This window comes from Prosopis cineraria, unplaced genomic scaffold (assembly GCF_029017545.1).
Source record: "Prosopis cineraria cultivar Desert tree isolate PC_DT_omini unplaced genomic scaffold, ASM2901754v1 PC1, whole genome shotgun sequence".
NCBI lineage: Eukaryota > Viridiplantae > Streptophyta > Magnoliopsida > Fabales > Fabaceae > Prosopis > Prosopis cineraria.
Genome location: NW_026555332.1, coordinates 52,653,543 through 52,667,730, shown reverse-complemented (window position 1 = coordinate 52,667,730; position 14,188 = coordinate 52,653,543). Strand labels below are relative to the sequence as shown.

Here is a 14,188-nt window from a genome sequence, read left to right as displayed (position 1 = left end):
TTTGAATTTAAATTAATATCTATCTATTATAAAATTTAGAAAAAATAACTCTGTTTAAAATTTCCATTTGTCATCATCATTTTTAAAATTTTCATCTATCCTAAAGATTTGCATAAAATCAAGGTTCATATGATTGTGTCTGTGTATTTATCTATTTAAATTCAAATTCAAATTAATATATATATATATATATATTTAAATATTTTGAAAAAATAATTTGTGTTTGAGTATTTAGGTTTATTTTCATGATTTCAAAAAATTTGTATCATATAATAAAATATAGATATCTTTTTATTTGAAGTCAAATTAACATCAATCAATCTAAATATTTAATATGCAATTATGAGTTTAAAAATAATAAAATAAATATTTTTATAAATAAGGAAACATATATTATCAATTATTTACATTTAAAATATTAATTTCAATGGTTTGATATAAGTATTTAGTATTACATGGTTTAAAAATATTAAATTCGTTTAGGATTTACATATATGATGATGTGGTAAGTGATAATTAATTTTTGAATTCAAATTAATTTGGGATCACTTTAGATATCTGTCATTATAAAAATTAATATTTAATATATATAATCATGATTTAAAAAAATCTTCCTTTCATTTTTTTCACTCAATTCAACCTTATTCAATTATAAATTACTAGACCAAGGTAATATCACACTTTACAATTCTACATTCCACTCACTCCTGTAATCATGTTAGGTTCATTCTTCAATGTTTAATCAGTAGGGGTGATTTTGACCTTTTATTCTAATGTCTAAGGAATAAAATAAGAAAAAAAGAATTATGTTATTATTTAGGAAAACGTCTTTAGGTTCAAATTCTAAGCATATTCAATAATTAAATTAAATTGGCAATTTAAATTCAAAATTTCATCCAGCGTAGATACTATACCAATTATAAATTAATAAACATGAGTTTGGCTATAATTTCATTTTACGATTCAAGCTTGAATTAATTCTATCATTCATGAGCTTATTGTGTAGATAGGTGTATCCTAAATTCTTAATTATCATTCAATCCCATCATTTACTTACATTGCCAATGTTTATTTAGTCTTTCACTTGTTTACATCAAATCTACCTTAACGTTTCTTCTTCTATTAATTTTTATTTTGTAAAAAAAAAAATAATAGATTCATTATTAGATAATCATAGTTGTATTATATTTAAAATCTCAACTGGGAGAGATATCTAATTTTATTGCCTAACCATACAACGAATAAGATTGCCTCAAATAAAAAAAAAATACTTGTGAGCAATTAAAAAATATTTAATAACATTTAATATCATTATCATATTCATTGTGCAATGGTTTGTTTAAGACATTAATAATCAAATGAAGAAAAGCTGTTGGAGAGTGTTATTTATAATTTTATTAATATTAGTTGAATTTATAAGATTACCTTTCTTCATGTGTCATACCTAATATAAATTACTTAGTTATTATCATAAAAAATATTAAAAATTAATATATTATTTTAATTCAAAATTTTAATTCGTTTTCTAAAATAATATATAATCATTGAGTTTTTATAATTTAAAAATATTATTTTTCAAGAGAAAATAATTTTAGACAGAGATAGTATATAAAATTTTTTTGTTATTTTAAATTTATTTGATGATGATCATGTTTTCAAAAGAAGGCCAAACCTATATTTTATATCAAATTGGTTGGTCCCAATCTTAGTGCATAAAGTTTGGGAACCGAGTTGATAACTAACTCAGTCTTGTCAGTGACGAAGCTAGAAAATTTAAAATATAAGTACAACATGCATATATGTATATATTTTTTTGGAAAATGGTAAATAAATTTATTAAAATAAGTAAATGACAAATAATATTGTGAAATGGAGTAATTTTGTTAGTGATTATATTTCTAACTATCTATAAAATAATAGACAATGTAGTTGTTAAAATCTAAATTAAAATTGTCAAAAACAAAGGTAAAATTGTTAATATGATAAATATATTTGTTATTGGATGACTATATTGAAGTTATGACTGTGTTATTAATACTTAAACTAAAATTGTCAATTACTATACTAAAGTTGTTAATACAAGTAAGGCTCTAATGGCACACGAGTTTGTATCAAAACTCTTGACATATATTTAAAAAATATTCTAAAGTCAAACAACCCATTAATTGATGATATTTTCTTTTGAAGGAAAAGTTATTGTATTTAGTTGAGATTTTAAACAAATCTTTCATACTATTCCAGGTAGGTCAAGAGATGATTTTCTTCTTGCCACCATTAACTCTTCGTACATATGAGATAATTATCAACTCTTTACACTAATAAGAAACATATGAATTCTAACAATAAATACTGGGGCATCTATTAGTGTTTCTTAATATTTTGCTTAATAGATTATCAACTGGTGATTAGATTACTATTAAAAGTAATGAAAGATCTATGGATATTAAAATCCCAACTGAATTTGTTATTTGAAGGTTTGAATAACCCAATAAAGTCTATTATTAATTCAACTTTCTTGAATTATCCTTAACAATATCTATAAATCTTTAAATTTTAGATATATGGCTATATTAACTCCTTTGTTGACTAAAATTAAAGAAGTAAACAAGTACATATTGTCCCTACTTTTTGGTGAGAAAATTGTGTACTTGAGCTTTGATAGTGTTGTGAAAGATGATGGAGACATATATTTACTCGATGGCATGTACTCTATAATTTTCTAAATTAAATTTCAATGCTAGGCCCTCTTGAATTATGGACTAAGGCTTAAAATGGGTGCTTTAATTATTTTAATGTGGAACATTGATATATTTATAAGGTTGTGTAATGGTACATGTCTCATGATTACAAGAATTGAAAAATGTGTTATTAAGGCCAAATAAATGTCTACAGATCAAATACAAGGACAAAATTATATATATTCCATGTTGATGTGTGTACGTCCATCTAATTCCGTGTTATTATTTACTATAAGAGGGCAGTTTCTCATTATGTTAATTTTTGCCATGATCATTAATAAGAGTTAAAGCTAAAGTATGTGTTATGTTTTGGTTTATACTTGCCTCATCCTATTTTCACTCCACAATCAATTATATACTATTGTTTCTCGTGTTTAAAGCAAGAATTAAGGATTTAAAAATTGATTCTTGATGAGAGTGGTCGCTCCGCAAATAAAATTTCTAATGTCACTTATAAGAAAATCTTTGGCAATTTGATTTAAATAATTATAAATTTTTGTTAATTTTCTTCCCATCTCTATTTACACAATATGCATTTAATTTTTTATCATTTGCTTTAGTCTAACATGCATATTTAATATTCATAGCAATAATTATATAATCCCATTGCATATAAGAAGATATAGAGATCGAAAGTGTTTATTATAAGTTATTCTCTTGAGAAACTTCTTCCTACAAGATTAATAATTGTTCACAAAAATTGTAATATAAGACTCGTGCATCGCACAGGTAGTTTACTAGTTTATATAGATTTGGAAGTTTAAGAGGATTCATTAAAGTTTCAAAGATCATGAAAATTACTTATGCATAATTCAAATCTTAGGAGAGCTTTGTATAATTTAACTTTTTTTTTTATAATATATAATCATCCAAGTTTATGAAATTTATCATTGAAAATTTTCATCAATAATTACTTTCATTTGGAAGAGAGTACTTTGCTTGCTACTCATTTTTATCTAACAAGCCTAAATGAAGCTCTTCAAAATAGGGATGATACAACTTTCAGTTATTTAAATTTATAAATTATCAATTTAATTCCTTAAATTTAATTTTTAACAATTTAATTCCTTAAATTTACTTTAATTATTAATTTGACCGTTCTTGTTTAAACAAAAAAATACATTGTTAAAATTTGTTACGCTCATGTAATCAATTATTTTGATAAAAATTAAACTAATTTGAAGGTTAATTTATCTTCATTTAACTACATTTACAAATTAAGTCATCCATCTACATCACACATTAAATTATTTTACAAGTTAATTTATATTTTAAAACTTAAAAAGACTTATATGATAATTTAATAAAACATAAAAGATTAAATCAACAAAAATTAAATTTAAAGGGTCAAATCGACAATCAAAATAAATTTAAAGAATTAAAAGTTTTATTATCCCCTCAAAGTATTTGAAACGTTGGAAAAGTATAATCGGCAACTCTATTATTTATAGGTCATTAAATGTATCCTAGAATTATTATACATCCCTTTAAAATGAAACAGGGGCATGTATACATGCGAAATTATGGTTCACTCTCAGGTATTGCATTCATGGAAAACGCTGAAAGCTTAAACCGTGCTGTTAAATTCCACGGTCCTCAAAATGTTGGGTTGTCCCATCCTTTCCATGGAATACTTTTTTTATTTCAAAAGAGATCATGGAGATAATTTCTCCCACAATTTTTACAAAGCATTGGTGACAGGACAAGATGAAGAGATCACACATCACATGCTCAGCTAATTTTTTAAGGTGAAGAGAAGCACTCACATTGCATCTATAATTTCCTTCCCACACGAAAACCAGAATTACCACTGCTGAAATTACAAAGAAGCAACATCGACAAACCACAGTGACATCAGAATAAAGCATGGGATAAAAATGAATCATAACACTTGTCACATGAAACAAACTGCTGAAGGATATTAGGAGGACAAACACAGAAACCAATGCCTTCCCATCTCTCCTCCTGTTCTGTTTTGCACCTCAGTGTCTCCGTTTCAAATGCCAAACCGCTTGACAGACCAACATGTTCCAAAAAAATATCATGATTTAAAGATATCTCTTGATGTGACCTATGAATACCAAATTCTAGTTTATGCAGCAACTGATGGCTCCTGCATTGAAGTTTGAAGGACGAAATAAGATTATACCAATTTATTGTGTAACAATCGATGCACAAGCACAGCTACATGTATTTTAGAATTTTTCCCTTTTTTCCTCATCCGTGTTTGTGTGTTGTGTTTCCATACAAAGAGTTCAAAGACAACACAACAGCAGAGAGGCCCATATTGTAAGAGCAGAACTCACCTTCGCTGTCAAGTTAGACACAGCCAAATGGAACTTTTCTCTAGTCTTCGTACCGGCAAGCTGTCCAGCCCTTGCCACCTTACCAAAAGCACCATTTAACCATGTCGTTCCAGCAGTCACATATCTGTGGAGAACCAAAAGGTTAGTCATGGACAGGCATATGGTTTGTTATCAGCATTTTGAAAAACACACTACTTGAAATCAAAATAAGCCACAATATTCATGCATATTTTGCTACTCTCCTACCTTTGTTCCACCCAGGCAGGAACAACAAGATTGTCTAAATTTCTTTTCCGTTTTATTAAACTGTATTTTCTTATAGGGAGGAGGATTGAACAAGCACTACAAAAAGTTTAAGAACAGGTGCAGCAACCGCAACAGAGACCATTATTTAGCATTAGTCATCATGTCTCCAAGCGACAAGGAATAAACAAATTTTAAGCTAGAAAATGAAGATCAACTCACAAGGTGCAATTTCATTATATTGATTAATAAACCATGAAAGCTACTTGGTTTCACCAAATCATCCATCAAGAGAACTAGAACTAGCCTGTCATTGTCCCCAGTAACAGAGAAACACAATCTTTTAAAGGAAAAGTAGATATTCTAACCAAAAAAAGCCCCCATTGAATCAGTGAGAATCTTCAATGACATTGTGAAATGCAACCTTCTTATTAGCCGCAGAATGCATCAATCAATGAAACCTAGGCTTGATGCTGTCACGACTGAAAGCTCCCCTTCCCCGGAACTTCTTTTTCCCCTTTTAATAGCTCATCACCTCATCAGCTTTATACTCAAGTAATCAAATCCTTAGGATCCTAATAGAAAACTCCAGATTATGTTTCCTAGATATTTGCCCAAATATCCACTATTTCTCCCCTTCCCTTATTCATAATTCCTTGCAGGAAGGGGAGCTTATTATGCCAAAGTAATAAAAGACAACTGGCTCTTCTTAAGAGGCTAATTTATGTGAAAAAACATTTTATGCAGGTCATCATCAGGAACAGAATTTAGGGCAAAATAACTTTCATAACAATTAATGAGACAACATTGTATTTGTATATTGTGTGAAACATCATTTTGAACCTGCTAGTTTTGACCGCTGATCCAGTATCATTTAACTTCCTCTCAGCTGCTAATATTGCGGCCATAGTTTTATCTGAAACATGAAGCCTCTGATCAACATACTTCACCTTCTCATTAACCGCAGAAATGCCAACTGTCAATTTCTCTGTAAGACCAACCCTCTTGTCAAAAGAAGCAACCTTAGCAGATGCGTTGGCAGTAAACTGATGCTTTTCATCAAATGCTTTAGCTTTATTCAAGGCATCTTGTCTAATTGCCGAACCTTTAGCGAGCATACTTGTAACTACATCTTGTGCTCTACTAACATATATTCTTCCACTGCTAGTGGGACTTGTTTTCTCCTGCAGAAAGAGATTTTGCACAACAGACCATTAGCTCACTCCAGAAAAGAATGCAATGTTACCCAATACTAACAATTGCCTGACTTCCAAGATAAACTTCAGGTGCTTCAAAAGCTTATAAGCATATAATACAAAACTTACACAGTAGTTACAACACTAGTGATATATAATTAAATGTTTATTGATATAGACACTTTTTACTAAATGATCACAAGGTAAATGCAATATGTTATACATATAATTCAACAAAACTTTTCAAGGAACACATCAGGCAAGGAAAGCATATTAGACTTTGAATTTTCAGTTTTACCTCAACATTTGGTGTAACATTTTCAACAGGAGCAACATTTGTAGCATTTTCCACCACCATTACTTCCTGCATAAATTGCACTTGATCAGATCAGAATTCCAGATGAGCACACTGATAGGAGCTCAGAATAACCGGAAGAAATAATAAGAATAAATCTATTAAGATGATATAGAACAAGAATCTCGTTCTATATTTTTCTCAATAGCCACGCTCGGGAGAATCTCCAAAAAGTTTGAAAGACTGTTTTATTAATCTCATCATATGCTAGCTTCAAGGTTGCTAGTCATATTTATAATGCTAAATACAATCTAAAATAAAATCTAATAACTATTTAAGATAATGAATAAAATCTAGATAACTAGATAACTAAATACAATTTCCTAATATCTAAAATATTGAATAAAATCTAACTAGATAAAATCTGAATCTAAAGAATTAAATAACTAAATAAAATCTGAAGAAATATCTAAAAACTAAATAAAATACTAAATTAAATGAAATCAATCCTAATTTATCTTTTGCTTTTTCCTTCTTGAATAAGTCTGAATTCTATTTGGAATCTTATCATTACCTCCTCTTGAAAACTCAACTTGTCCTCAAGTTGAAAAGAAGGAAATTGAGCATGCAATAAGTCGTAGTCCTCCCAGCTCGCTTCTTCCACAGGTCACGTGTGCCATTCCACCAATAGTTCAAGTGAATGATAATGAGTCCATCTATGATCTAAGACTCGATGAGGTCGTACATGTAACTCAAAATCAGCTGATAATGGTAAGGCAGCTGGTGCAAGTGGTGGATCCATCCCATGAGCCAGGCGCAAGAGAGATACATGGAAAATAGGGTGAACACAAGCATCTGCTGGCAGCTCCAATTCATAAGCTACTTTGCCAATTCTTCGAAGAATCTTGTAGGGCCCAAAGAAGTGCGGTGATAATTTTTCAAACTTTTCCTTGGGAAGGGACTGTTGGCGAAAAGGCTGTACTCGCAACCACACATCGCCCATAGCATACTCAACTTCCCTTCGATGCTTGTCAACATAAGCCTTCATTTAGTCTTGAGCCTTACGCGGATCATCCTTCAAAAGTTGGATCATTGCATCTCTAGTCTCAAGTTGATCTTCCAAGTCAGCTATTGGTGTTTCTCCTTTCACATAAGGAAGTAAGGGAGAAGGATCTCTCCCGTATACTAGCTTGAAAGGTGAATAGTTGGTTTACGTATGATGACCTGTGTTGTATGAGTATTCTGCCCAACAAAGGAACTTGTGCCAAGACTTGGATTGCTCGTGCACAAAACATCGCAAATAGGCTTCAAGACTGCAGTTGACCACTTCTGTTTGACCGTCTGTTTGAAGGATGGTAAGCAATACTCATCTTCAACTAGATCTAGCTTAATCGAAATAACTCTTGCCAAAACGAACTCATGAAGATAGGGTCCTGTCAGAGACAATCGAGCGAGGTACCCCATGCAGGTAGATAATTTCCTCACAGAAGATTGTGGCAACCTTCTTGGTAGTATAAGGATGTGAAAAAGCAAGAAAATGGGCATACTTACTTAAACGATCCACCACTACCAAAATAACTTCACACCCACCAGACTTTGGAAGACCTGTGATAAAATCAATTGAGATGTCCTCCCAAATCTAAGAAGGTACAGGTAAGGGTTGAAGAAGTCTGCTAGCGTCAGAGTTTGATACTTATTTTGCTGACAAGTGGCACAATGTCGCACATATGCTTTCACATCTACTTTCATTGCCGGGCAATAAAAATTCTCCGAGAGACGTTTAACTGTTTTAAGAAAACCACCGTGTCCTCCAATAGTAGTAGAATGAGCTTCTGCTAGTAACTTTGGTCGTAACTGTGATGAATAAGGAATAACACTTGGTGATCATAGAAAAGTTTTTGATTAACCAGGTGGAATCTAAGACGAGATGTTGGATCATTTTGCAAATCCTGCCTTATTGCATTAGTAAATGGATCTAAGGCCAATTTAGAGGGGAGGTCATGTAGCTCGGGCACAAAGGGGACTGCTAACTGAAAAAAATCTGCATATTGCAGTCGTATAACACATCAGCCCCCTTATTTTCCACTCCTGTTTTGTAGATAATAGTAAAATTAAATGGTAAAAGCTTGATGATCAATCTTTGTTGAGTGTTGGTTGTGATACGTTGTTGTAGTAAATATTGAAGACTGGCGTGATCTATTCTAACAAAGAAATGCCTCCCGAGGTGGTAATGACACCATTTTTGTACTGCAAGCACTAACACAAGGAGTTCACGATCGTAAGTGGACTTGAACCAGTGAGAGAAAGAAAACCCTTCACTGAAGTAAGCAATAGGATGGTTGTTTTGCAATAGTATAGCCCCAATCCCTTTGGTGGATGCATCGCATTCAACTGTAAATTTCTTTTCAAAATTAGGCAAGTGTAAAACAGGTGCCATCATCAATGCAAGTTTCAAGCGATTAAAGGCCTTATGAGCTGGTTCAGACCATAAGAAGGCATCCTTCTTAGTCAACTCAGTAAGGGGTCACGCAATAATCTCGAAATTCTTCACAAAACATTGGTAATATCCAACAAGGCTTAAAAAACCACGTAACTCCTTTACATTTTTTGGAATAGGCCATTCATGTACTGCCTTCACCTTTTCAGCTTCCACCTCTACTCCCTAGGCAAAAATTTGTGTCCTAAAAAAAGGAACTCTTAGCCTCCCTATAAAGCATTTTTTTAAATTGACACAGAACACATTTCCCTGTAGTGTTTGCAAGACAGTGTGCAAGTGATCTTAGTGCTATTGGAAGGAGGAACTATAGATCAAAATATCATTAAAAAATACCAATACAAATTTTCGCAAATAGGGACGAAATAAATCGTTCATAGCCGCTTGAAAAAGGGCTAGAGCATTAGTTAACCCGAAAGGCATGACTGTGAATTCATAGTGCCCAGAGTGGGTTCGAAATGCCGTTTTGTAAATATCATCAGGTGACATCCTAATTTGGTGGTATCCAAATCGTAGATCCAATTTGGAGAAATAAATCGCCCCGTGTAGCTCATCTAATAACTCATCAATATTAGGAATTGGATATTTGTCTAGAATTGTGATGCTATTTAATTTTCGATAATCTACACAAAAATGCCATGAACCATCCTTTTTTGCGACCACCAAGACTGGGTTGGCAAATAGGCTGGAACTAGGTTGAATGAACCCTTTTTTTAGTAATTTTTCAACTTGCTTCTTTGTCTGAATTTTTTGATAATGAGGATACCTGAACGGTCGTAAATTAGGAGGATTGGCCCTTGGTAGTAGGATAATGGTATGTGAGTGATTTCTAAATAGTGGCAAGTTTGTGGGTTCTTCAAAAACAGATGGGAATGCTACAATTAAAGGTTTTAGGTTGAAATATTGGAGAGGTTTAGAGTCAGCGGAAGCTTCAATTTGTTGCATTGAGTTAAGTTGGGCACCTCTAGTAGCATTAGGGACTCCTTGCAGCTTATATGTCTTACCATTTATCCAAAAAATCATAAAGAGTTGATTCCAATTGGCTTACACTGTGTTAAGAGATGCTAGCCACTTAATACCAAGAACCAGATCAACCCCACCAAAGTGAAGGGGAAAAAATCTTCCTTAATGGTTAGACCTATCAGTTCTACTTCCACATTTTTGCAAGTTCGGTTGCAACGCACAATACTACTGTCACCGATTTGAACTCCAAAAGTAGAAATAAATTGGGTAGGTAGATGAAGTCCCTGGATTAATGCATCACAGATAAAATTGTGTGTGGACCTACAACCCAATAACAATAACACCTGTTGAGAGCCCAATCTTCCACTAAGTTTCATTGCTGACCCAGAGTTACTGCCCAGGATGGCATTTAATGAAATTTCAGCTCTATGTGGTTTTATTTCTTCGAATGCAATGTCTTCGAGTGGAGGAATAATCTCCTCGCCCTCTTCTGTGACCTCCATTAAGGGGAATGAACTCTTGCATCGATGCCTAGGCCGAAATTAGTCCCCACAGCGGAAGCAAAGGCCCTTCTCCCTCCTGCGTAAGTGCTTGGCATCCATGGACATTGGTCTGGCCAAGCTCGACGATACAGTGTTGAATGAATAAGACATTGCTGGGCTTCTATATGAGTTCGAAGACGCCGTCGAAGCTTTCTGGGCCTGAGTCGTCTATTCTCGTGCGAAGGCAAAGGAAGAATTATATTGATTCTGGGTTTGTAGAACATTCGGCTTGGACCCATGAGAGAGAAGCTTCCCTTCAAACTCCAGTGCAACACTCATAGCTCAATAAACACTCCTGGGTTTGTGAATACGTACATCTAAGCGCAAGTCATCCTTCAGTCCGTTCAGAAAAACACCGAGTAGGCAGTGCTCCAACCAATTCTTGACTCGCAATGATCATTTAGCAAATTTTGCTCTGTATCCCTATACGCTTCCTTCTTGTTTGATGCTGCACAAGAATTTGTCAGGGTTTTGGCACTCAGGGGGGCCAAAATTCTCCTGAAAAGCTGCCACTAGTTCATCCCAGTAATGAAGCGTCCGTTCATGGCTGATCCAAGCAAACAAGTCAAGGGTGTCACCTTCCAGAGACAACGAAGCTACGTCTACTTTATCCTCTTCAGGTGTGCCATAATATTTGAAGTATTTTCCAGCCTTCAAGAACCAACCTCGTGGATCACCTCTACTGAATTTTGGAAATTCAATTTTTGTGCGACGAAATCTGCTACGTCAATGATTTTCTTTCTCTTCTTCACTTTCTTCTTCATAATAACGCTTGCGGGAGCCCTCTCAGGCATTTTTGCCTTTGTTGAGTACAGAGGCTTCAAGTTTATTTTATCTTTTAATAAATCAAGAGTTTCGAGTCTTGAGGCTATGGCAGCTAGATCTGAAACAATCGAGTCTTGATTTTCTAAGGAATGATTGGATGAATTGTCAGGATGGTTTGTTTCTTGACCCGTACGAGTAGTAACCATGGCTCTGATGCCAAATTGATAGGAGCTCAGAATAACCAGAAGAAATAATAAGAATAAATCTATTAAAATGATATAGAACAAAAATCTCATTCTATATTTTTCTCAATAGCCACGCTTGGGAGAATCTCCAAAGGGTTTGAAAGACTGTTTTATTAATCCCATCATATGCTAGTTTCAAGGTTGCTAGTCACATTTATAATGCTAAATACAATCTAAAATAAAATCTAGATAACTATTTAAGATAATGAATAAAATCTAGATAACTAGATAACTAAATAAAATTTCCTAATATCTAAAGTACCGAATAAAAATAACTAAATAAAATCTGAAGAAATATCTAAAAACTAAACAAAATACTAAATTAAATGAAATTAATCCTAATTTATCTTTTGCTTCTTCCTTCTTGAATAAGTCTGAATTCTATCCAGAATCTTATCACACACATAAATATTGCATCCACAGCAAGGTCTTAATATGTTCACCTGCATCTCTTGTTTCGGTATGTAATTCTCAGCTGGAGTTATACTCACGATCTGATCTACTATAGTTGCACCCTGCAAAATATATAACAGAACTTTCACTTTCTCAGGTCACATAAGTGCAAAAGCATAGGAACTCCCAATTTCATATGAAAATTAAAACATTATCATGTCAAAAGAACAAAGGCATGTGACTCTAAATGTTTTTGACAGAAAACTCAAACAGATATGTTTAAAATACTTCAACATTCTATATTCAGGAGCTAAGTCTCTGAACAAAAACAGTGAAACTTCAACATTCTAAAAGAGTTCTGTTTTCCGCATAACACACCAATCCCCCCCCGGGGGCAAAAAAAAAAAAACCAAGAAGAAGAAGAAGGAATGAAAGGAAGTAAGGGGGAAATGTTCATCTCTTCTAAAGCTCAAGTTCATCAAATTTGAACACGAATCCAGTATACGTCATTCATCAGGAATGCCACTGCGCTTGGTTGTGCAAATGCAGAAAAAAAGAGGGCAGGAAGCGTTATTATTGGCTTGAGAAATGAGAACCTTAATTCAAGCTCCATAACTGAATATCACTTCAAAATGCCGATGATATCTTAGAAAGAGCACATGGAGTTTGATGCAAAAGTAAAGTCTAAAAGTAAAAACATTCATTCCGTGTGCAATAAACCTTCTTCAAGAATGCACCGAAGCACTTTCAATTTTGACATACATGTACGTTGGAAATTAATTGAAGCCATTTCTTCCGGATTCTGTCAAGTTAGAAGGTAGACTTTAAGGTTTGACGCAACTACACGAATATGCATAAAGGAAAGAGACATTACCGATAACAACAACGCAATCTCAAGCGCCTTTGGGTCTTTAAATGTCACGTATGCTGTCTTTAATTTCCCGGAATCACTGAAACCAACAGACAACACCATAGTCATAATAATTAATATGGTTCCTTGTCATATGCACGGAGAAGAGAAAGAGATGCAAAGACTGAAACAAATGTAGAGCTTATCCCACTCTCTGACACAAATTCACATAGAAAATATCCGAGCTTTACTTAGTCTTTGATCACGTTTTCTAAGCTCCCGTTGGGGTGGAATACCAAAAAGGAAAGTAGAGACTAGAGAGACAAACTGGGGGGCAGTGGCGGCGCACTTTACAATAGTTAGCCGCGGCTCACTTAGCATTTTTTTTTCCAGTTTAATTCGTTAGATGTAAAGTAAAAGTACCCGTGATTGACAGACTGTCTTTTGTTCTCCCCCATTTTCTCAGCGTCCAACCAGAGGCAGGTATATCAAAATGACCAGACTTGAATTCGAATAACAGAAAGAAAAGAAGTAGAAATCGAACATTCCGGTGCGTAAAATACCCACCTTTGGATCTCAATGTGCTCGATTTCTCCAGAAAATGAGAAAAATTCGTGAATCTCTCTCTCAGTAGCTAGATCTGAAACATTCTTTACTTGAACCGACCTTGTCTGGAAAACACAGAGAGAGAAAACCGATTGAGCTTCTAATTATGACAATAAAATCGAACTAAAAGCGTGACAGCATGATAGAGTGGAGCCTCGAATTCGGCAAATACTGACCTGCATTGCGATGACCTGTCAGCAGCAGTAGATGCAATTCGCCCCGGAAAAACAATTACTATTATGATTTTGAATGTAGAGTTGGACAGGTTCCGTGGCCGAGGGTGCCAGCAGAGATAGAAAGAAGATAAGAAACAGCTCGGGCAGCAACCGTCACCGAACAGATAGGAGTCGCGTTGAAGCAGAGCTGAGAACACAGTGAGAGGGAAGGAGGGGGGGGGGGGAAGGAGACGTATGAGTGTTGTAGTGTGAGGTTGGAAGGAATGTAATTATAATGTGGCTCTCATGCCAGCCTGAATGATGAGAATTAGTCCGCATGAAGTTCCATAAATGCCCGCAACCTTCTTCACAATTCCCGGCTTCACCAATTAAAAAT

At 33.8% G+C, this 14,188-nt stretch overlaps 1 protein-coding gene across 3 annotated transcripts; it reads right to left on the bottom strand.

The window, feature by feature from the left end:
• Positions 1–4,358: 4,358 nt before the first annotated feature.
• Positions 4,359–14,052, bottom strand: LOC129314941 (binding partner of ACD11 1). 3 transcript variants are annotated; one of them, XM_054958438.1, is made up of 9 exons: positions 13,813–14,052; positions 13,598–13,701; positions 13,055–13,130; positions 12,231–12,302; positions 6,782–6,847; positions 6,393–6,471; positions 6,131–6,275; positions 5,045–5,168; positions 4,359–4,851 (listed from the first exon to the last, which is right to left on the bottom strand). In XM_054958438.1, exons 1-9 carry the CDS (start codon positions 13,816–13,818, stop codon positions 4,831–4,833), a joined length of 693 nt encoding a protein of 230 aa, XP_054814413.1. In that variant the 5' UTR covers positions 13,819–14,052; the 3' UTR covers positions 4,359–4,830. The 3 variants fall into 3 exon arrangements, with proteins under 3 accessions (XP_054814413.1, XP_054814399.1, XP_054814406.1); XM_054958424.1 differs by having other exon boundaries at positions 6,131–6,471; positions 13,813–14,050; XM_054958431.1 differs by lacking the exon at positions 12,231–12,302 and having other exon boundaries at positions 6,131–6,471.
• Positions 14,053–14,188: the final 136 nt, after the last annotated feature.